This window comes from Nyctibius grandis, chromosome 4 (genome assembly GCF_013368605.1).
Source record: "Nyctibius grandis isolate bNycGra1 chromosome 4, bNycGra1.pri, whole genome shotgun sequence".
Taxonomy (NCBI): Eukaryota; Metazoa; Chordata; class Aves; order Nyctibiiformes; family Nyctibiidae; genus Nyctibius; species Nyctibius grandis.
The window spans coordinates 56698879-56721604 of record NC_090661.1 but is presented as its reverse complement, the minus strand read 5'-3'; the positions used below and the strand labels follow the sequence as shown (position 1 = coordinate 56721604).

General features: G+C 40.1%; 1 protein-coding gene across 1 annotated transcript; it reads left to right on the top strand.

Moving 5' to 3' along the window:
* The first annotated feature begins 10369 nt into the window (after nt 1–10369).
* LOC137662021 (alpha-1-antiproteinase F-like) lies at nt 10370–21193 on the top strand. The gene is given in 5 exon segments (XM_068397883.1): nt 10370–10480; nt 12413–13058; nt 16518–16788; nt 19672–19819; nt 21005–21193. Coding segments are annotated over 5 exon segments (1365 nt in total).
* Nucleotides 21194–22726: the final 1533 nt, after the last annotated feature.

The window sequence follows — 22726 nt, the reverse complement described above, 5'->3', positions numbered from 1 at the left end:
AGTGCGTTTTTTTACTGCAGGATTTGAGCTTACGTATAGGGACTTACCAGAGAGTATCTGGCACCTACAAACTCCCAGCCTTGCTTATCTTGCAATAACCGGTTCTAATTCCCATAGGCTCAGGAAACCATTGCAATGGGCAAAATTGTAAACAAAGCTTGTGATATATGAAGGAAACTCCAAGAGATTGCAACTTGATTCCCTTGAAAAGCCTTGAAAAAGCAGCAACAATTGGTGTTTTCTCTGCTGACTTCAGTTGGGTTTGGTAATATTAGGCCCCATCTTTTGTCCTTCAGCAACAAAAGTAGGGAGCTGCGATCTTGCAGTTCAGAGGTAATTTCTTGTGATTGCACCAGGCTGTGAACAGCTGAGACAAAATGTAAAGTCTCAACTTCATTTTGCCATTGCGTGAACTGTTTGTTAGTCTGCAGTTGCCCTGCAGATGGTCAGGAAGCCCGATGGAGTGCGGCGGGTGCTGCAGCAGGGATCTGATCCAGACCCTGCTGAAATCAGGGAGGAGGGCTTCTGTTGTCATTAGCTGGCTTGGATGAAGCCCTCTCCAGGAAGCCAGCCACCACCAGATGAGTCCAAAATGGGAATTCCTTTATATTTTTTCTGTCCTGCAGTTGCCAAAGCTTCTCCTGCTTTGGTAGCTGTTGCAGAGTGTCTCTTCACTAACAGCTCTTGAGCAACTGTTGCTTTTTTCTTTCCTTTCATGCCACAGCCCATTATTAAGCAACTTCTAAAATACATACATACATAGAGATATATATAATACATACATTCTTCAATGACTGACTTGTACATTGATTGAAGAGGTAGAAGGGACACATGTCTGTGGGAGGTTTCGGTCTTGTGGCCTGAGGAAAACAAAGGGACTTGATTTTTTGTTTGTTTGTTTGTTTTCTTTCTCTAGAAGGTATGTCTCTCCCCTTGTGATGCTTTGGAATTTTTCCTAGCAAATTCACGTTTCTGGTATCCACATGTGTTAGTCTTTTCTGTGGAGAGAGGGTTTGTCCCAAATGCCATTCCATCAGAGAGATCGCTTGCCGAGCTGCTCAGGCACATGCTTGGCAGATAGAGGAGGTGGTAAAGGTGCCCAGAGCCCAGCATGACGAGGTGGTGCCCATGCGTGCAGTATCTGAAAAGGGGCACGCTGCTTGTGGAGCAATGGATATGCCCGAAGTAAGGATACCGAATACTCCTTCCAGCAGTGAAGTGGGAAGCACAGCAGCTGTGCTGTGCTGCTGATCTGCCATCATGTCTCTACAGAACGTCCTAAGCCAACCAGCTTTCCCATGCCCAGTGTTGATGCAGTTATCATCTCTCTGCTTTCAAATAGGTTAAAAGGCATAATTGGCTTTTGAAGATTTTCGTAAATTGCTGCCAAAAAAAAAAAAAGTATTTGTGGAACAATTAAGCCAAATCATTTGGGGCATACCTCATCTAGTGTGTGTTACATGACAATTATGATGAAGGCAATTCCCTTTTCATTTAGTGCCACAGTTGTAACTCCCACTGCCTCTTCAGTGATACACCCCACATTTTCTGTGTCCACTGAGTTAAACTATTATAGGTAAGATTTTCATCACTAGACCTTTTCTCCCTGTCTCAGACATATGAGCCATGCAATGATGTTGCAAACAGTTCCAGTCTGTTTACAGACTACGCTATTGCAACTATTTGAAGTTGTATTCAGAAGGCTAAACTCCATTACCTCAACTCTGACTGTCCGAAAAGTTAAATTCTCATCTGGACTTTGCACTGTTTAGCAAGAAGCAAAAAAACCGAGCAAAACGGGATTTGTCATGTGCAGATATTTAATTTAGCAGGAAACAAACAACCTAAATGCCTTTAAAGTCTTTAAGCTACAGCCAAGGGAACTGTAGGCCTGCACAACTCTAAACAAACGAAATTGTTTATTTGGGATGCTGGGTGCATCCATCACTTCACGATCATGATGAAAATCACACTTATAAAAGAAATTAATGATCATAATGAGCATCATCATCCAACAACAGACATATATGCTGAGGATTAAACACAAGCTCCAAATTCTGAAAGACAGACAAAAGACATAGGATTTGCTGCTCTTCCTGAAAAGGCTTCTATTAGGCAATGTTGACAATAGCACAAAGAAAACGAGCCCTAGGACAATAAACAACAGGAATCAATACTAATGATATTGGAAGAGGGAGCTACATGTCCAGAAGGCAGAGGACCTCAGAGACACACTGAACTTGATTATTCTGTTCACGCTAAGGCTGTTCTAAAGGAGTGAAAATAATAATTTGAAAAAAGTACATATTATTTTTTCCAACCAGTGTGAATAAATCTTCACCTGCAACTTTGCAGAAGGGAAGAAGTTGCTTCTTGCTGAAGTTCAAAGTGTGACCCCTTAAGAAGTATGATCGTTTAAGTCCAAAGATGTCTCATTGAGAGGTCACTTCTCAGATCTAATCTGCATTCCAGGGAGTGCTTTTCTTGAGGACACATGCTCAAGTTTTTTCTCAGTTGTTTTTTCTCATTTCCCTTTCCAGTGAGTTCATTGCCCTGAAACTGGAGAGCAAGGGTATGATATATTTTTACAGACCCTTCTTTCAGGAAGGAGGACACTTTTTTCCCTCCATTTATTTATCCATACCTCTAATTCACACATTTCCTCAGTGTGCATCAGCTTGTTGCAAACTTAGAATTTCACTTGTGTGATTACCACTATCCAAAGTTTTTCTTTAGTCACAGTTTCAAAGTTTTAATCATCACATGGCATTTCTGGATCCAGGATCCAACAGTAGTGACCCTCTGTTTTCTAATTATCAGTAATTCACCTCCTGGTGCAATGTTGTCTAGTTCTTCTATGAAAAATTCCCCTGAATTAGTAGTCACAAAGGACAGGGACCTTACTATGCTATACAACTGCTGTGGCTTGTAAATTATTCTGAAGTTCATAGAATCATAGAATCATAGAATGGTTTGGGTTGGAAGGGACCTTAAAGATCATCTAGTTCCAACCCCCCTGCCACAGACAGGGACACCTTTCCTCTAGACCAGGTTGCTCAAAGCCTCATCCAACCTGGCCTTCAACAAGGCCAGGGAGGGCGCAGCCACAGCTTCTCTGGGCAACCTGTTCCAGTGTCTCACCACCCTCACAGTAAAGAATTTCTTCCTAATATCTCATCTAAATCTACCCTCTTTCAGTTTAAAACCATTCCCCCTCGTCCTGTCACTACTTGTCCTTGTAAAAAGCCCCTCTCTTGCTTTCCTGTAGGCCTCCTTCAGATGCTGGAAGGCTGCTATAAGGTCTCCCTGGAGCCTTCTCTTCTCCAGGCTGAAAAGCCCCAACTCTCTCAGCCTGTCTTCATAAGAGAGGTGCTCCAGCCCTCTCATCATCTTCGTGGCCCTCCTCTGGACTTGCTCCAACAGCTCTGTGTCCTTCTTATGTTGGGGGCCCCAGAGCTGAATGCAGTACTCCAGGTGGGGTCTCACAAGAGCGGAGTAAAGGGGCAGAATCACCTCCCTCAACCTGCTGGCCACGCTTCTTTTGATGCAGCTCAGGATACGGTTAGCCTTCTGGGCTGCAAGCACACGCATTGCCGGCTCATGTTGAGGTTCTCGTTGACCGTCACCCCCAAGTCCTTCTCCTCAGGGCTGCTCTCAATCCATTCTCCGCCCAGCCTGTGTGTGTGCTTGGGATTGCCCTGACCCACATGCAGGCCCTTGCACTTGGCCTTGTTGAACTTCATGTGGTTTGCATTGGCCCACCTCTCAAGCCTGTCAAGGTCCCTCTGGATGGCATCCTTTCCCTCCAGCGTGTCGACCACACCGCACGTGTAGTTGTATACGAGTTGTATAATCAATTACATTTTTGCATCTTTTTTCATATTGTAACATCTGTATTGCCCTGGGCTGGTTGTCACAGGAGGCATTATGAGCTAGTCTTGCCAGATTTGCTTATTTCTCAGAGTATGTCTCCTCTGTGCAAAGCAGCTGTTTGCAGAGATATTTAAGGGAGCCCTGGATGAGCTAGGTCAGGATCGGAAGCAGTGGAGTCATGCAGTGTGGCACTCTGATACAGGATGTGTCTTTCTGATTGGAGTACCCACTTTGGTAGTACTCTGGATTCTCATGCATGCCTGAGACAGAGAATGTGAGGTACTATCTACAAGATTAGTTCTGGACCACACAACTTCCCTTAGGGCAATGTTGGAACTGCTACCTCAGGCTAATGATCAGTTCATTCAGGAGTGTCTCTCTGAGCTTTTCGATGTGTTGAACTCCATTCAGAAGCATTTTTTGGATGAGAGAGTTGGTGTTTGTGTTCAATTTGTGCAATGTGATATCATGCTAGACACCTAAGTTTGGTCTGAATAAGTTGGCATAGGTATATGGCAAGCAACATGCTGTGCAGAGCTCAGTTGTCACATTTGAACAGTAGCACAGCCACATCAGCATAATTAGCCTGACGTCTAGAGGTCTGCACAATTTCAGAATCATGTCACTGCCTCAGTTGTCTCGCTTTCAGTTCTGGAACCGCTAAGTGATCTGTTCCACAGCATAGCTGTCTCTAGGGCTAGCTCCCAAAATGGAGAAGTTTGCTTTTCAGCCCTACTTTTTCACAGCTCTTTTCTTAGTTTTTTTTCCCCTTTGATCCCCCAGTGAAAAGTCTTCTTTCTGTGTTTCAGTCCTACATGGAGAAAAGTACTTTTTGCTTTCTAAGACACATCTTCTTACTTGCCCTCCTCGGTTTGTAATCTCTGAGGTCTCACTGCATGTCTAGCAGAAGTAGTTTGGGAAAGTATTATGCTGCAGGTTAGGTTAATCTGTCATGTTTTCCCCCTGCCCCCATGAGAAGTGCTAATGGATCCAACAACTTCAAATATACTGAATGAGGAAGAGTTGGTAACTAAATTCCGACACCTGTTTCCAGAGTATGTAGATAATTGGTACTCAACAGTATTCAGATAACTCAGCATTTAACCAAACGCATGAGAACTTGGTCTTGTCCAAAAATAAAGGATCTCTTATGACTACTGTCATCCTTTTCCTTGGTTTCTGTTTGCGCTGACAGAGTAAGCTGCTGTCTTCATGTTCTCTGCCAAACAGCTGTTGGTGTTTCTTTGATGATATGAAGCGCCTTGAGATTTATTGATGAAAAACATACTAGTTTCTGGTGCCTGAGCAAACCATCTTTTTTTCAGATGTATGTTTCTAGTGTCACAGAAGAGTACTATAGTTTGGGATTGCCACTAGTCTGACTGTCTGTGCAGGACTCAAAATTTTTTAGTTCTGTTTATTTTGAGAAAGCCATTCAGAAGGGAAGTCAAACCTGGAGAGAGGAAGTAGGAAAAAAGAATTGAGGTATTCTGGAGATGGTTGTCTATGTATGGTTTATGAATTTAATATTGAGAATTTTCTTTTTGTGGTCAGCTGTGAATCTCATTTTGAATATACAGGGATTTTCTTCTCTGTAGTGTTTTTACTTCATTTATTTAAAATGTCAAGAGCTGGTGATACGGACCGACAGTAGAAAGCCACTAACCTTGGTGTCTGTTATCAAGGTGTTAGTGTTTTGGGACAATGAGATTGTTGAAACTAAGAGGAAAACAGTATTATGTGGACTTTCTCAGCAGACAGAAACTTAAAAGCTGTAAAATTTCACCAAAGGCAGATCAAGGAAAATTTACAAGGGCAAGCTGTTAAAATTGCAGAAGATATGAAGTGTGGGACAGTGATTCACAGACCTCTTGGGAAGAGAAAAAAGAAAGGTGTTTTCTTTTGTAGCAGGAAAATCATATTTAACTGATGGATGTGCTGAGGAGGAAGGGAGCTAATTTCATGGGAGAAAGAATTCCCTGGCTTTCAGGAGAAGCCATGAGCAGTAACCCAGTACTGGTTGTTCAGTGTGATGGTTCTTCAGCTGTCTTGAGGAAAACTGCTACCTACGTCTTGTCCTCACCTCTCCCTCTCCCCCTTGTGTAACATTGAGGCTAAAGGAGGTGCTGGAGGTGAGGGCAAAAGGTGTCAGTGGAGCCAAAGGGGGCTTGGCGGTAAGTCATTTGAGGAGGTGGTGACTGGAATGGTGTTGGTGCTTGGAGAGCATGTGGTTCTGGGTGAGGGATTTAAAGGGCCATGGGAAGAGAGGTCTGGAAGGACACTGAATTTCAGAGGAGGGCGGTGTGTGAGGGAGTGAGATTTGGTATCTTACTCAATAGGAGAGGTATTGTACAGAGGAAGCCTGTCCTATCTAACATTTCTTCCTTGCTTTTTCTCTTTTCCTGGCACTCTTACTTCTGGCTAGGAAAGCCAGAACAGCCAAAACAGCAGAGAGGACTCAGGGACACTGTATGGCTCTGTTGAATCCTCCGCAGAAGAGGGGATGTCAGGAGAAGTTAGGTGGGATCCTTCCCTACCTCCTCTCCAGGGAAAGAGAGGTGGGGAACTGGGCAGCAGGGAGAAGAGCTACTAAACCACAGCCACTTCTGCCCTTTTCCTGAAAGATGCTCTCATTTCTGACAAAACACTTCTGGGTTTGAGAATAGTGACCTAATTCAAGAAAAACATGTAGTGGTGTTACAGAAGAGTTGCATGCCTTTACATACAGCCATGTATTTCCAGTGATAGGTAAGGTATCACTAAGTCTGTCTAGGAAATGTTGAAGAGTAAAGTGTGTTTATTTGCTTGCAACTAGCACAGGTCCTTGAAGAGTGAGTGTAGGCAAAGTATGACTAGAGAAAGAGATTGAAAGTTAAGGGAATCATTGACCAGGATGCTGGGGACGTAAGATGTGTGGGCTGCTGCCTGTTCCATTGAGTGATGAGAGGGAGGACTGAGAGACTGAGAAAGATCTTTGGAAATAAAAATGAGACACTGAAGGAAGAGAACACTTCAGCCTTTGGGGGCATGGTGTTTGTCAATTGTTTGGGTTTTGTTTCCCTATAATTTTTCTAAGGGAGCTTAATATAGGCAAATCTATTCCATTAGACTCAAACACTGCATGCTGGTGAGACTTTAGCCCAAATGATATTGTCAAGATGATGCTCCCAGGTGGAGAAATGCTTCAGATAGTTTTGGGACCAGAAACTGTACAGCTATGTTTTCTGGAGATGCCAGCCTACTCCAAGCTATCCCAGTCATTGACAGTTTGGTGAATTCTTCAATCTATTTGTTATTTAGTGTAGTGGATTTACTGCTAGGAAATCCTGGGACTAAAGGAGTTGTGAAAAGTACCATAGCTAAGCAGAGATGCCTTGGAGTGCTTTCTATCTCCGCAGGTCATCTCTGACAGTGATCTACCTGCTGAGCAATAATTTTTGACAAATTCTTCAAGATCTGAACCATTTATTAAAGGGCGTATTTTTATTATTGCAGGGAAACAAATGTCCTAAGTCAGATGGATCACACCTTATGGGTCACATAGACTATACACTCTCTTCTATTATATTTTCCGGAGAAAGTACTGCCAGCTCCAGAAAAGTACAACTTAATGTAAATTTGTTTTCCAGTCCCTGTTGCCTCCCTTTTTAATTATGGTTATGAGGAAGTGCTTTAGTTTCAATGGGACAACAAATTAAGAGATTCTTTCATGTCTTTGAAGGTATATACACACCTGGTACCTGTGGTTTGGCACAGGCTAAGGAGAGGCTCTGGGGCCTTGTTTATGCAGTAGAATTTCCTACTTGTGCCACTAGGGGTTACCAGATATAGCAAAGAGAGGAACCTTGCGTAAACAAACCTCTTTCAATCTCTTTGCTCAAAGCAGATGTATTTACACTAAATTTTGCCAGCGGGGCTTAAGCACATACGATCATTTCATTTCTACCTGTGTTAAGAGCCATGGGAACTTTTAGAAAATTCCCCAGTGTAGGCAAGTGAATTTCCTGTTCACTATCCATATCATATCTTCAACCCATGCAACATTACTCTGGAATATCCTAATCTTCAAAATTTAACAAAATGGCTGAATGTTTTGTAAATCAATATTCTGCTTATAGGTATTATATAAGTGATTGTTTACAGTTGAAGCTTTTTCATCAAATACAGAAGTTATGTAGTTGGATCAGGAACTGTTACCTTTTCCTTTACCTTCCTTGCTCTCATGGTGTGCCACTGGAAAATCATGAAAGATAAATTTGGACTGTTTTTAATACTAGTGTCCAGAGATTCACATTATTCATATAAATTGATCCTGTATTGATTTTCTCTGCTTTCTTTCCAGTCGCAGGGCAGGCTTTTCCATGTTCAGTAGCTGGCCTTTTCCTGCAAGTGTCCTGAGGTGTGGTCTAGGTGTGTTCCAGTCTAGCTTAGTCATTCATCCGTCACCTTGTCATTAGCATAGCGTCTGTATTTAATTGGGCTTCCTTCCTTTCTTCATCAGAAATCAGTTTTTATATACCATGAAAACTGCAGCCCATTATTAAAAGTTAGCTCTAAGTGTGATTCTTGGCTCTCATTTATACAAGAAGCAGTGAAAATAGTATTTCAAGTACTCTTTCAGATGGGTGCTATGTGTGAAGAAGACATTATGTGTGAGGTCAGTATACTGCCTCAAAGCTTTCTATTTCTCAAACTTTAGTTCATATGCAACTTGTTTAAGAGGGTTTTTTTTCAATCTGTTGAGTTGCTTGATAGGTCGTAATCATCAACAACTTTCACTGGTTGCATCTTTGACTCCCAGAAAATGTTGCTAAGTTATTGTTGTGGTTAGTATTTCAATTGTGCTTAGAAACTGCATTGAGATCAGCACTCTGTCTATTTTGTGTATAGTAAGGGTTGGTCCCTCCTCAAAAATGCTCGCATTTTAAAGGGAAAATGAGAGAAAATATTATCCTAGTTTTAGATATAGAAACATGAGATACTGTGCTTGGGGGTTTGGGGCTCCTGTTGCATATCAAGTTGACCATGAGCCAGCAGTAAGCTCTTGCAGAAAAAGCAACCAACATCTTGAGCTGCATGAAGAAGAGCATTGCCAGCAGGTCAAGGCAAATGGTCCTTCCTCTCTACTCATCCCTGGTGTACACATCTGGAGTGCTGCATCCAGTGCTGGGCTCCCCAGTGCAAGAAGGACATGGGCACACTGGAGTGACTGCAGTAAAGTGCCACAAAGGTTATTGAGGGATTGCAGTGTCTAATGTACGAGGAGAGGTTGAGAGAGCTGGAACTGTTTAGTCCAGAGAAAAAAAAAGGCCTATGGGGATCTTACCAATGTGTATAAATACCTGATTTTCGATGAGAGGAGTAAAGAAAGCGGTACCATCTGCTCCGTGGCATCCAGGACAAGGGGCAATGAGCAAAAATTAAAATACAAGAAATTCCATTTAAATGTAGAGAAAACCTGTTTTAGTGTCAGTGTCATCAAACACTGAAACAGGTTGGCCAGAGAGATTGTGGAGTCTCTGTCATAAGAGGAAGTCAAAACCAAACTGGACACCATCCTGAGCAACTCACTGTAGCTGACCCTGCTTTGAGCAAGGGGTTGGACTACATGGTCTCCAGAGTTCCCTTCTTCAATGTCATTCTGCACCCACTAGCATGTCCCAGCAGTCGTAGGAGTTTATTGTAGTAAGTAGAGCTGAGTGAAGGATACCAGGCTGTCTGATCTGACCCAGCTGAACTTGGCACACGATCAGAGGGGCCTGCTCCCCATATCCCAGATCACAAGATAGTAAGCAGTCTAAAGACCTACTCTATTTAACACCCACGTTCCTAGGCTTCCGCCCCCTGTCCCCAGGCCATGCTTGTAACTTGGATCACCTGCGTGCAATGGCATCCCAGCCACATTCCTTCTACCCAGCGCAGGGCTGTGCAAGTGGCCCAGGAGTCGCTATGGCAGCTCTTGCTGCCATTGGATTCCCCGTGTGGGAGTGGAAAGTCAGGCACATTTACAGCAGCATTTGCTAGTGTAGCAAAACAGTGTTTTAAGCCCTGCACCTATTAGAATCATCACTGTTTTCACCTGGACGCAATCAATCCCAGGCATGGATATGCAGGAGACAAGCAGGCTAGGTCACAAAAATTCAGATTGTCCCAGTGCATCAGGCCTTGTCTTCCTGCCTTAATGGTAGCAATGCTATAGTCACTGTAAATTATGTTCAAGATATTTCTCTGTAGTTACGACTTCTCATGACTCTTGTTCATAAAACAGTAGATTCAGGCAACTGAGATGTGTATGAATGTTTGATATTAAGAAGCAGTAAGTTCAGTTTGAGGAAAATTGGTTTGAATCTAACCAGGGCAATCAGATAGTCATGAATAATAAAAAGTCACGTGTGAAACATATATTCAGCAAAGTTAGGTGTCCAGTAAAACTAGTTTCAACATTGTTTGCACTACTTAATCTCTAAAATTATAATGTGTGAGTCACAGCCCTTAGATGATCTTAACCTTTACTAGAGGATACCCTGCTTTGTGTTCAGCAGCATAAACAACTGAGCAAGGACCTGTGCAGACCTGGTGAATACAACAGGACCCTTTTGACCGTACTGTAAGTAATGCATTTTTTTTCTGTGGAAAAATTGTCAAATGTTATATGCAGGACAACAATATCTGAATAATCAATTGAGAAATTCTGTGTTCATATTCAATTTGCAATTTAAAGCTTTTTGTATTATCTGTTTTGTTATTTTAAATAAAAATATAAGTCCTCTGTGAGACAGGCATGTTTATATAGCATAACTCTCATTAGGAAAACTACATGTCTAAATGTTTTAGAGAGTTAAATGAAGTAAATGGATGATGATAACAAAATGTAGGGCATGAAATGAAATGGAAGTGGTAACTTAAGGATTGGTCTCTAAAGCTTCTAGAGAATTTGGAAAAACAGAAACTCTGGCTACAGGTAAAGGCTAAAAAGATTAGAGTGAGAGCGGTGGTTGAGCAAGTCACAAACAAATCAAAGAGCTCAAATTTAAATGTGTTCTAGATATGAAAGTGAACTGTCTGAAAGTGGTTTGTTACGGGGCTCAGGCCCTCCTAGTGATAGTAATATTGCTATAACCACGATATTCAAAGGGTGTGAATTAAGGAATACTTATAGCATATATTATTAAAGCAGAGATCAGCATTCTGAGCTCACTGAATTTTGGAGAACTAAGACACTGGAAAGTGGAGAACACAAAGGCAGGGTCATGGTGGGAGCTGATAAGGATTCAATGATTTTTAGAAGGCATGAGAGTCTGAACACCGTTTCTCATTGCAAGTCAGAAACTTAAGATATTTTTCCCCTTTGAAAATCCTTACATTTTCCTCTAGAGGGTACTTTTTTTTATGAAAGATTCTGTAGGTAAAGTGATCATATACCACAGAGGATATTCTGGATTTCCAGATATTCCACATCTTTACTTCCTTCTATCTGTTGACAGAAGTTTTTGAACGAAGTGTGGTATCGTTAGTATTAATTTCTAGAGTTAAAAGTATTGCCACAGATGTGGAATGGATGGTTTCCATGCTGCTCTGGAAAAGACTTTCCTGTTCTATTAGTATCTCTTGGTATCTTTGTTCACCAGAATTCTCTCATTCATCTTCACATTTTACCATTGCAACCTTCTCTGCCAAAATCACCTTTTGCTATCTTTTTGATGATAAATACCTTGATTGTTCTGGAGTTTCCTCTATTTTTTTTTTTTTTTAAATTTTTAGGTGATTTTGTTCAGTCATTGGGCTGGACATGCCTTTGCATGCAGCAGGCACATTTGCTTCCATTTGCTGGTTTGTGTACATACTCATTTTCCCTTTCTTAATAAGCAACACTGTATTTCCAGGGTCTTGGTATCTTCCTAATTGCTCAAAGTGTATATCTCTTGTTAATTATGTGGAAGTTTTTTTTCAAAAGCTGCTCAATTGTTCAAGCTTTATGGAATCACTGTAAATGTTCGTCACTTTCTCATTAACAAGTGCATTTATTTCTCTCTGGTGCCTGCCTATATGGTTACATGCAGCCCATTCAAAAATTTATAATATTTTAATTTTCACAAGGGAGGAATATTGTGCCTTTCTTCTGTTTTAGTTTTTCATCTTGCTAAATTTAACCAACTAGCCTTGACTGGCTCCCTTACTTTCTGCTCTATAAACCTGTACTTTTGACATACAGCTTTTTATCACTTAGACCCACATTAAAAACAGAACACTCGAAAAAAAACAGTTTCAAAGGAATTGTAGCCTAACCTTAATGATGGTGTCTTTGGTATTACTTCATCCCCCTTTGACTTTAATTTTTATTCTTTCATAACTTCTTCGGTAGATTGAGTAATTTTCTGGAGTCTGCTTCCTTGAAATAGAAAGTTAATATCCCTGAATTAAATGGCTTGGAATCACTGGTACCAAGCCAACTCTGTACGGTGAAGGGATTGACTTATTGTTAAGCACAAGGAAAAAAGATTTGTAAGCCAAATGTCCTTTTCCTTTTGTTCTTTTACAGAGTTATAGAAACATGAAGATGATGTTTTTCCTGTGTCTTTTAATTGTTGGGATTCCTTCCAACAGTTATTGTTGTGAGCCTAATCACCAAGGTGTAAGAAACCAAAATCACAGAGGCCAAGAAAACAGAAACATGCCACAGCAGACCGTAGGGAACAGTGTTTGTCGGTTTGCGTGTTGCTTCTACAAAGAGATTTCTTCTCTTGAAAACAATGGGAATGTTTTCTTCTCTCCTTTGAGCATCTCTACTGCCTTTGCAATGCTGACCCTGGGTGCCAGATCAGACACTCTGGCACAGATTCTTAAGGTCCTTAGGTTTAACCCACGTGAGATTTCTGAAAATGAAATACATGAAGGTTATCGTCAACTCATGCAAATGGTAAACAGAAAGAATGAGGGGTTACAGCTGAATATGGGAAATGTCCTGTTTGTGCTTGACCAACTAAAGCCACAAGATAAATTTTTAAGTAATCTCAGAAACTTCTATGAAGGAGAAGCTTATCCTATGAACTTCAAGAGGGCTGATCAAGCCCAGATAAAGATCAATGAATATGTAGCAAGAAGAACCAACGGGAAAATCAAGGACCTCATAAATAACCTTGATCCACTTACTGAAATTCTCCTTATTAGCTATATTTATTTTAACGGTAAGACATACATATTATATTCTCCTACTTCATACGTTATTTCCCCGGGTCACTTTTGGACTTCATCACCTTTTTTTGCGATATGCTTTTGCAGTGGACTCATATCTTGTTTTCCTTTCTGTCTTCACTTACACTTAATTATAAACAAAACTGTTGGAAATTATGTTCTGCTTGACACTGATGATAATTTCTAGCAAAATTCTTGACAATTTTCCTATATCTTTTAATATATACTTTTCTTTCCTACTGAAGATTAAGCAAAATATACTTTGAGGGAGGCATCTCTATGCAGTAAAGCATCTAGTCCTATACAATCTAGTGGGATTTAAGCACTTTCTTAAATGCTTTGTTGGCTAGGAATTAATTTGAAATCCACTTCAGCAGTTGTGTTGTTTAGCAACTTCAGAGTTAAATTCAAAGAATACTGTTAAAGTAAAACTTAGCATCTTACCTAAAAGAAAATATGTTTACTCTATAGTTTTGCTGTTATAGAATATGTTCCTGTATCCACAGCTAAACACGTAACAGTAGCTTTAATTTCACACTCATGTTCTCCTTTTATTTTTTTAACTAGTTTTATCTTTACTGATAGTATGGCTGTAGTCCTGATGTGTCTAGAGGCATAGTTTTTCAACCTTTTTTTTCTGATTTGCAGATTCTAATATTTCCCAGTGATGACATGGACCCACCAGTATCAAATACAAGCCTAATGACAATAAGCTTGTTTTCCTTAATTAACTTGTGCAGTCTGCTTAGATACACTCTACAGATCTTCCCAGAGCTTTTCAGACTGCTGATCTAATAAGAAGAGGAGGAGCAAGGCTGTAAGGCACAATCAGTGGTCTAATAACAGATATTGCATCTTCTTTCAAACCTTCTCTCTCTTACTTATTTTATCGTATTCTGAAAGCAAAGCAATTGTACTCAGAAAAATAATATTCTGTAATTTATCTGATAAAATACCATTAAGCTTTTTAATTGAAACAAAGATGATGTATTAGAAATGCTGTTCTTTTAAAAGAAATGCTATACTTTTAAAACTGTTAACCTGGATGCTTCTACTCTCCTCCCCAATATGAGGTTTCCCCGAAAAGTAATTCAAAACCATGTTTTTTTTTTTGTTTTGCTTTTCATCTGTATCTCTGATTGCGTTAATCTCTGAAGATTTGACCACAGCTAAATGGAGCTGTTTGGAATACAGTTGATTGATCTTTCTTAATTCTCTTGAACACATACTTATTTGTCTCAAATAATGTTTTCAAGATAGGCTTTTATTTAGCATTAGACATGTCTTTCAAACCAGGCAAAAAAGCTGTTGATTTTTCTTTTAGTGGAAGGTGTTTGAAGAAGGAGCAATAGATTTAGTAGCACAATGGGGACAAAAGCTTGAGAAACCTTGTATTAAAGATAACTTTGTATTACAGATATCTTTTAGCTGTTCTAAAAATAAGTTTTGTTTAAAATTAGATGTTTGTTCTTGTTACTGAAATGATTTCCCAGCTGCTCCAAAGATGGTGGACATTCAGGTTTAGGTCTTCATTTTTAAAGAAAATAGATTAAAGAATAGCATTAATAGCAATAATAAGGATTTTTATCTTGAGAGTAGGTTAATGCTAATTGATCTAGAAGCTGGGATTAATCTGGAGAGGATCTCTAAAGTTCAGGTACCTCTATAACCTGTCTATACTTCTAGACTCTTGTGCACTCTCTGCACATTACAACCTTCCTTGCACAGTACTGGTGACTCTCCTCCCCCTTTTTGGTGGTGTAGCATAGTGTAGAAGTCCTTCCCTAAGGACAAAAGTCTGGCAATATTTTCTTGGGTCTCAGCCAGCGGGCATGCTATTCCACTTCAGTACACCAGTCTCTTATCATGTCCTAGCCAAGCTGGTCACCACAAAGTATCATACTTCAAGGTTCATTTTTCCACTTGAACACTGTGAAGCATTTGAGAAAGGTGCTGTCCCTAGAAGGCAGCCTCTTAAGAGAGAGGGGAGCGTAGGAATAAGAGTTCCTCTGAAACAGGAGGAAAGGATTAGTGAATATCATCTCTGTCTAATCTGTGTGCTAAATCCTAACATCCTACTCATTTTTTAATCAATCAAAGCTCTTTCTGAAGTCAGTGGGTGTTTTCCCTGAGTTGAGCACTAGATAAACATTGTTTGAGTGTTTCAGGACTTGTCATTCACATTTCTGTGATTCATTCTCCTTTTTTTTTTTGTTTTCCTCAAGCATATCAAGGCAGAAGTCCTGCCTGTTATATATCTGATGATAGAAGAAGTCACTGTTAATAAAGAAGTGTGAAAGTAACAACTTTTCCCATTCAGCAGTTCTCAATTTATATTTTCAGAGCCCAAGACATGCACTAAGTCTCATTTCACTCTTTCCAAATACTAAATAAGTGCTGTTTATGTCTATTTCACAGATAATGGAAACAGCAGACAACAATTATTTCATTTGTACCAAGCTGCCTAGTAATCATTGTTCAAATAGAAATTAGAAGTCAAAAGGGGTTACATCTTGTTTCATGGTTTTCTTGATGGCACTTATTTTACCTAGCATTGTGGCTCTACTTTTGCCCACTAAATTTGATAAAAAATAGTTTTGTTCTAGAAAGCAAAATTTACTGTAGAGCAACACCTCTTTCTTTAAAAATAAAAACAAAATCAAAACAACTCCCCCTCCTCCCCCTCCCCCTCCCCCCCAGCTTTTCCCCTTTTTTAAATCTGCTTAGCCTCCAAAATGGATGAGGTGGATAGCTGGAATTTGGCTTAGAAATTCCTCTCCACTGAGGATAAGAATCTTTCAGATTTTCCATGTAGACAGTTTGTTTCACTATGACTAAGCAAGGAGCCTTTGGAAATTTAATGTTGCAAGCATGACAGTACAAAAGGTTTCTGTCGTTGTTTTGTTTTGTTTTTTAACCCAGCAGTCTGATAGAATTAAGTTCTTCATTACTTTATTGGCCATCAACTAAAGTGGCATACAAAACCCTTCTCTCTGCAAGTAACCTGAATCCCTTAATTTCTCTGGAGAATTCATTCCTCATGTCACCCTTCACAAGTCTGTTTTGGTGTGGGAATAAGGAAAGGAGATAATCTTTCTTCTTCTGAGCTCTCATTTAAAGGCTGCATCATATGAAGTCTTTATAGGCTCCTTAAAAAAGTGTTGTTGTGGGGGAAAAGTGCACACTAGAACACTTGTTATCTCATCTAAATGAAGGATATTGTGGCTTGCTGTAGGATCTGAGGGATTTTTTTTACATCACACTACCTACTGTGTGTTGCTGTTGGATTATTCTGAGTATTCCGTAAGATCAAGTGCTCACTGCAAACTAGTTTGTCTTTGAAGCTGATCCAGCTGTAGCAGTTTCTGTCATCTATGAACGTGTTCTGTGGTAATATGTACTATGATTTCATGTCCTCAAAATATCCTATAACTCTTCTTTTACATTTCAAGCTGAATGGGAAAAACCTTTCGATCCAAAATACACTAAAAAGAACAAATTCTTTGTGAATGGGAACGAAGCTGTTGAAGTCCCGATGATGTTTGGAATGGGCCTGTTCAAGCATGGCTATGATCAACAGCTGTCTTCCACTGTGGTGCAAATGGATTACAAAGGAGGTGCTTCGGCATTCTTTATTCTGCCTGATCGTGGAAAAATGAGGAAGCTGGAGAAAAGACTGTCTTGTGAACATATGTCAAGGTGGAGGACATTAGTCTCAAAAAGGTAAAATTCTGCAGTTCTTGGTCTAGATGGTAGGCAAGGAGGCACATCAGTTTCAATCTGCTCGGCTACGACACAGAATCAGGATACTATTTTTAATTCTGTTTTAATCTACAGAAGAATTCCCACTGACCAAAGTTGAAATTTGGCTCTCTGGTGTCCCTGTGTTTTTACATTCATTCATTTTACATTTACATTTACTGCACGAAGTGAAAACCTTCACAGCTTTAGGACTTTTGCTATTTCTGCATTTTGTTTCCCATCTTCAACTCTCTGTAGCCCCCAGTTTTTTGTCTTAAGATTCTTCTCACTTTTTTTTTTGGTCTTCTGCCTTCCCCTATTTACTAATAAATTCCTACAACTTTCCTTCAGCATTTTTTCTTGTTTCTTGCTTCTTTTCTGCCTATTACAGTTACCAGTAATTGCACATTTAATGCTGATGTAACAACTTTCATTTGGCAATTGTGGGGACAAAGCTCAATGATAAGGGTATAGAGCAGCTGACACATTGCAGAGCCACTATGATCAAGCTCTCTGAAGACTTAGGAAGGCAAAATTGGAATAAGCTACACTTGCTTCAAGGTAACTTTGAGACTAGAAGGCAGAAAGTTATATGCTTTCTAAAAACAGTTTTAGACTCCTCCTATTTAGCATTGTGCAATAGTAGCCTTTGATGGGACAAAATATGTATACAAGCATAGGCACAACATGTTTACAGAATCAAGCCCTTGTGTTCATTCATGAATCTGATGTGTCATGTTAGAGACATTCACACATAGACATTTGAAAATCATGTTTTTGATGATCAATTCTCAAGACAAAAATGACATCCTAATACAGAAAACCAAAACCAGTGTCATGCTCTTAACTCTGATTCACTGTTAAATTTTATCAAAAGAATCTAAATTTTTTTACGTTAAAAAAAAAAGACAGAAAAAAGTACGCAATTCTCTGTGTACCTTCACAGTTTTGAAACTTCTGGGAGCAGCTGTGTGGTTGGTGATCAAAATCACTGTAGGACAAACAAGATGATGAATGAAGGTACTTATGAATAATTTTTGTCAAAGAAAAATAATTGCCTTTAAAATCAGCAAGAAAGACACTAAATAGAATTGGGGGGGATATATATTTCCTCTCCCCATTCTCTCCCCTCCTCTCCCCAAACTGGAATAATCTACCTAAAAGCCATGAATGGGAGATGTAAAACTTACAATATGAAAAGGCATCACTGTCAAAGACGAGCTTGTTTCATGCAACTCCCCATTTTTCATCATGTCAGTTCTCTCCTACAAAATAATGACACAAACTCCTCTTTTCCCTTCCATTTTTCAAAGCAACTGATTGCCTTTGCTATTATTTGGAGTCTCTGTGAGATCTTAATAAATGGGCTTGATGTAGAATATGGAATGATATAAGGACTCCGGGCAAGCTATTTTTATCCCTCTTTATCAGCAAACCGATGTTGACGCAAGGTGCAGAAGCATTCTGAGGAACATTTGTCGTTACTGCTGACTGCTGAACAGGGGATAGTGGAAAAGTATTGCCAGTACAGACAGCTGGGATCTATTTAATGGCTGAACTGTAGAGAAAACATCACTTTCTCTTGTGGAAAGGGTATCCCCGTGCTTCCTGCCTGGTCGCATTGTTGCTGTGCACCTACGGCTTTCCCTTTCCTGCATGTTGAAAGCAAGCGGGGGCTTGTGAATGAGTGTCTCTATGTGATAGCAAGACAGATAATTCAATGATAGTTGCATCCTCACTTGAGACAGCAACCAGTACAGTCAGAAATTAGGCAGAAGTAGGAAATCAACAACCTACTATCAATTCCCTTGCACTCTCATTTTGGGGTACCAGCCAGACTTGGCATCAGATGCTGTGCTACGCTGGAGGTATGGGCCCTTTCCTTCCCACTTGTCTACTGGATGACTTGCTCTTTGGCCAACTTCATTAAGTGCTCCACATCTCCCTGACCTGGAACCCTGGACAGCTGTCCTGGTTTCTCACCAGAAAACAGTACCTACTGTCAGCCTTATCACTAACCTCTGACTCATTATGATGCTTCTGGCTGTAAATGTTGCTTTTAACCTTTGAAAAGTAATTGTTATATCCTTACTGAAAGAGCAAGGAAGAAATGAGTCAAAAATTCGGAGCTTTGATTAATTTATGGAAAGCAGCAAACTAATTACTTCCCAAAAAAAGAAAAAAAATAAATTGAATAAATCAGACATTGAACTTGACATAGAAAAGGAATTATCTGTTGAGTAACTGGATTCTGTCAATATGTTTTTTTTTTTTACTTTTTCATCCATACAATCACCATTACCTATTGTCCTGCTCCTTTGGTGTATCTTTTTGTCTTCTCTGTCGTGATTTATATGATAAACACATACAGCCAACTTTTTTTTTCCTAAAAGCAACCAGTGAACTTGGATGAGTTGGATTTTTTTGTGCCCAGCCTGAGACACCAAAAGAATCAGTTTTTCACAAGGTGAATCCTCTGCATCCTCAGTAATGGGGCACGATTAAGGTGCTTCCAGCAGAATGCACAAAATATCACTAACTTCTGAAAATGTCAGAGGAAGATCCTTAGGGAGGTACAGCTGTACTGTTGTGCTGAACGATCACTGGGTCAGTCTCACTGTTTATGTGTTGACTCACTGCAGCCTACAAGCCTAGCCTCTCAACCAGCCTTCCAACATCATTATAAACCTTCTTTTCTTCTCCCCAGATTAGTGTCATTATACATCTCCCATGTAGGCTAGAGAGAGACTGCAAGCAAAACATCTTTGGGGAAAAAGCAAAATGAGTTCGTCTCTCAGGAGTCTGTGTTATACTGTGATATGTGATCAAAAGTTTCACCATATTCTTGCGCTTCTTTTCTGGCAGCTCAGCAAATTTGTATCTTCCGAAATTCACACTTTATGGGACGTATGACCTAAAAAATACATTATATAAAATGGGCATCACGGATGTATTCACCGATAAGGCTGATCTGTCTGGGATCACTGGGCAACCCCAGCACAGAGTTTCCCAGGTAAGTCATATTGCTTTTTTGTTTTATCGGCCCAAATTTACTGGTACTTACATCACTTTCTTTACAAATGTTCATCATGCAAAACTCATGTAAAGAGGCTTCACTTCACATGAAAAGGCAGCTGCTGGCATACAGAGTATTTCACCCATGTTACTAGAGCTGTCACTGCAATTGAGTTGGAGCAGGTTACAAGTCTGTAATTTTTTAATCTAAGGAGGCCTTTTTGTTCTGTGTGGGGCAACCTTATAAAACAGATATGACCGAACCATTGTCTCTCCACTCCTTGGTACCCTCCTGTGGCGTGTTGTTACAGCCATTACCTTGCTGCTTCTGTTTGTGTCTACCTTCTTTAGCCTGGCTGTGGGCAAGCAGGGAGCTGTAGGATGTATCACTGCTTGTGTTTTATGGAAGGGAGGCTTAAAACCGTACTTGCTTTAAAACTGTTTGGGAGAAAGGAAAATACAGTTATTAAAAACATTTGGCTTCAAACCTATGAGCAATGAGTCTCATTAGTGCCAGGCCCAGGCAAAAACTGCAGATTGTCATACTTCAATAAACCTAGACTTTAAAGCTGACAATCAGTGCAAATTTCATTGTCTAATATGAACAAAACAACTACCCCCGTGATCCCAGGTGGAAGTTGGTGAATTAGGGTCTGTGAATGTCTTGATTTTGCAAGCTAAAACTTACAAGTTTCTCTGCTCTAGCCCTCCATTTCTTGCCCTTCTCCTTTGCTCCTATTTTTTCCAAGACATTAAGGAACATGGGAAACATAATTTCAGGGTACTATTTGTTGTGCTAATCTGCATGTTGATTCTTCAATTACATGAACTTGTAATAGACAGTTAAACATGATCTTCCTCTGTTACCCTTTATTCTAGGTCCACAGAACTGCATGAGTGGGAGCAGGGAATAAGAAAAGAAACAAAGCAAATGTTTTCACTAGCAGGGACATGCCCCTACATCGGGGATGGGCTTTTCCTCTCGGGGGCTAAGAAAGCTATGCTGCATGTAGCTTGCTGATTTTTTTTTTCCAGCTTCGCTGTCTTTGTGCAGTGGACTCACACCTGTTCCTCTGATCCTTGTTTCTTATCAATAATTTATTCAGGCACTTTTAGCTCAAGTTCTTATTTAGGTGACTGGTTTTGTACCCCTTTGACTTGTAACATGTCTGTTTCTTCACAGGCTATTCATAAGGCTGTGGTAAAGGTGGATGAGACTGGCACTGAAGCAGCAGCCGCCACAGGCATGGAAATAGTGCCTATGTCTGTTCCGATTACCATTACATTCAACAGAGCCTTCCTAATGGTCATAACTATGGAGAATAATATACTCTTCATGGGAAAAATTGTGAACCCTCTGAAAAAAGATTAAGTTGATGTACATATTAGGTATGTGGTGATCACCACTGTTAAGTGTTTGACCTGATGAATATGGCATGGCTACAGAGGGCTCTCCACCTCTTAACCAGTGTTATTCACTGTTTTTTGTAGATGATACTCTTCATCAATTTAAATTGTCATAGTTGCATGTTTGTTCGGGCCTTATTTGGTTTTTTTTTTAGGTTTTTTTTTTTAAGGAAGGTTGCATTCAGGCAGAACTGTCATTAGATGTGGGACAAAATAGGCCTGTGGGATACTGACAGCACAGAGACATCTTCTAGCAGGGAAGATGAGGAGCATGTGGGTGGAGAGGGTTGTGTAAGCCTGCTTCTTCCCTCACGGCTTCCTTTTCACCTTTATTTTGCATTGACTGACAAATGGGTACAAGTTACAGCACTTTACTACTTGTGCCCGTTTTCCTACCAACATGAAGTTCATATCTAGCATAGATCTTAACATGCATAATGCTTAGTACCATTGTTGTCCAGTGAGTCTATTACATCCTTGCCTTTCAGCTGTTGTCCCAGCTGCGCTGCTGCAAAGGGGTCAGAAAGAAGGTGTGTTTTTCCTCTGCAGGTACATACTGGCCTGCCCACTGTTTCTGTGAGAGTTTACAATCCAGACTCATTCTAGGGCAAACATCAGATGGTCTAAGATCTGGGTCTAAGAAAAGAAGAGGTAGATCAGATCTCTGCAGTTCAGTGCCCTGGAGCTGACCTTTGTGAATCAGATATACAGCTCAGAGCAGCCAGAAGACTGCTTCTGGCCTATGCCTGCACCTAAGCCAGCTTCAAGAAGCCCCCAAGCAGCAGGAAACACAAGCCATCTCCCCTTGGTGCCAGTGCCTGTACCATTGCCATCTGGTCCTGGGAGATTACCCATGGTAGTAAGCACCATTCCAGTATTGTTTGTAGGATCAAACACCCTACTGGTAACCCCTGTATCCCATCAATGACACCGTGTCTCTTGACATAACCCCTTCTGTTCCCAGACTTTCCAGTAATACAGCATTGGTACTCTATTTCTCATCTGCTCCATGGTTAGTATAGCCACAATATTATAAAGATCTGTTTTCACTGTTAAGATACACAATACTAAAAGTCACATTCATAATGCACATGCTTATTTATTTTTTCTTGTTTACTTTCCTATCTATTGTTTCTTCTATTTTTCACAACATCTATCAGTATTTTATTTCTTTGCTCATGTACATGGTATATATCTGATCTCTGGTTGCAGGCGGGGTAAATTATTGACTAAAATGAGTTAGTCTGTTAATAGGTATTAAGCATTAACACCAGTCTTTGTACAGCCTTGAAATATGCAGACAAATGTACTACAGTAGAAGAATGACAATGAATAAACATGACATTAAAAAGTTTCTAGTTTTGCTATCTTATTTCTATAATTCAGAGTTAACACTTAAGTACAGTTCAAGCAGGTTTTTTTGGCCGGTGTCAGCAAACAGTTGTTAATATACTGCTCATATACATTAGATCAGCACGGTAATGCCGGTAATGAGCTT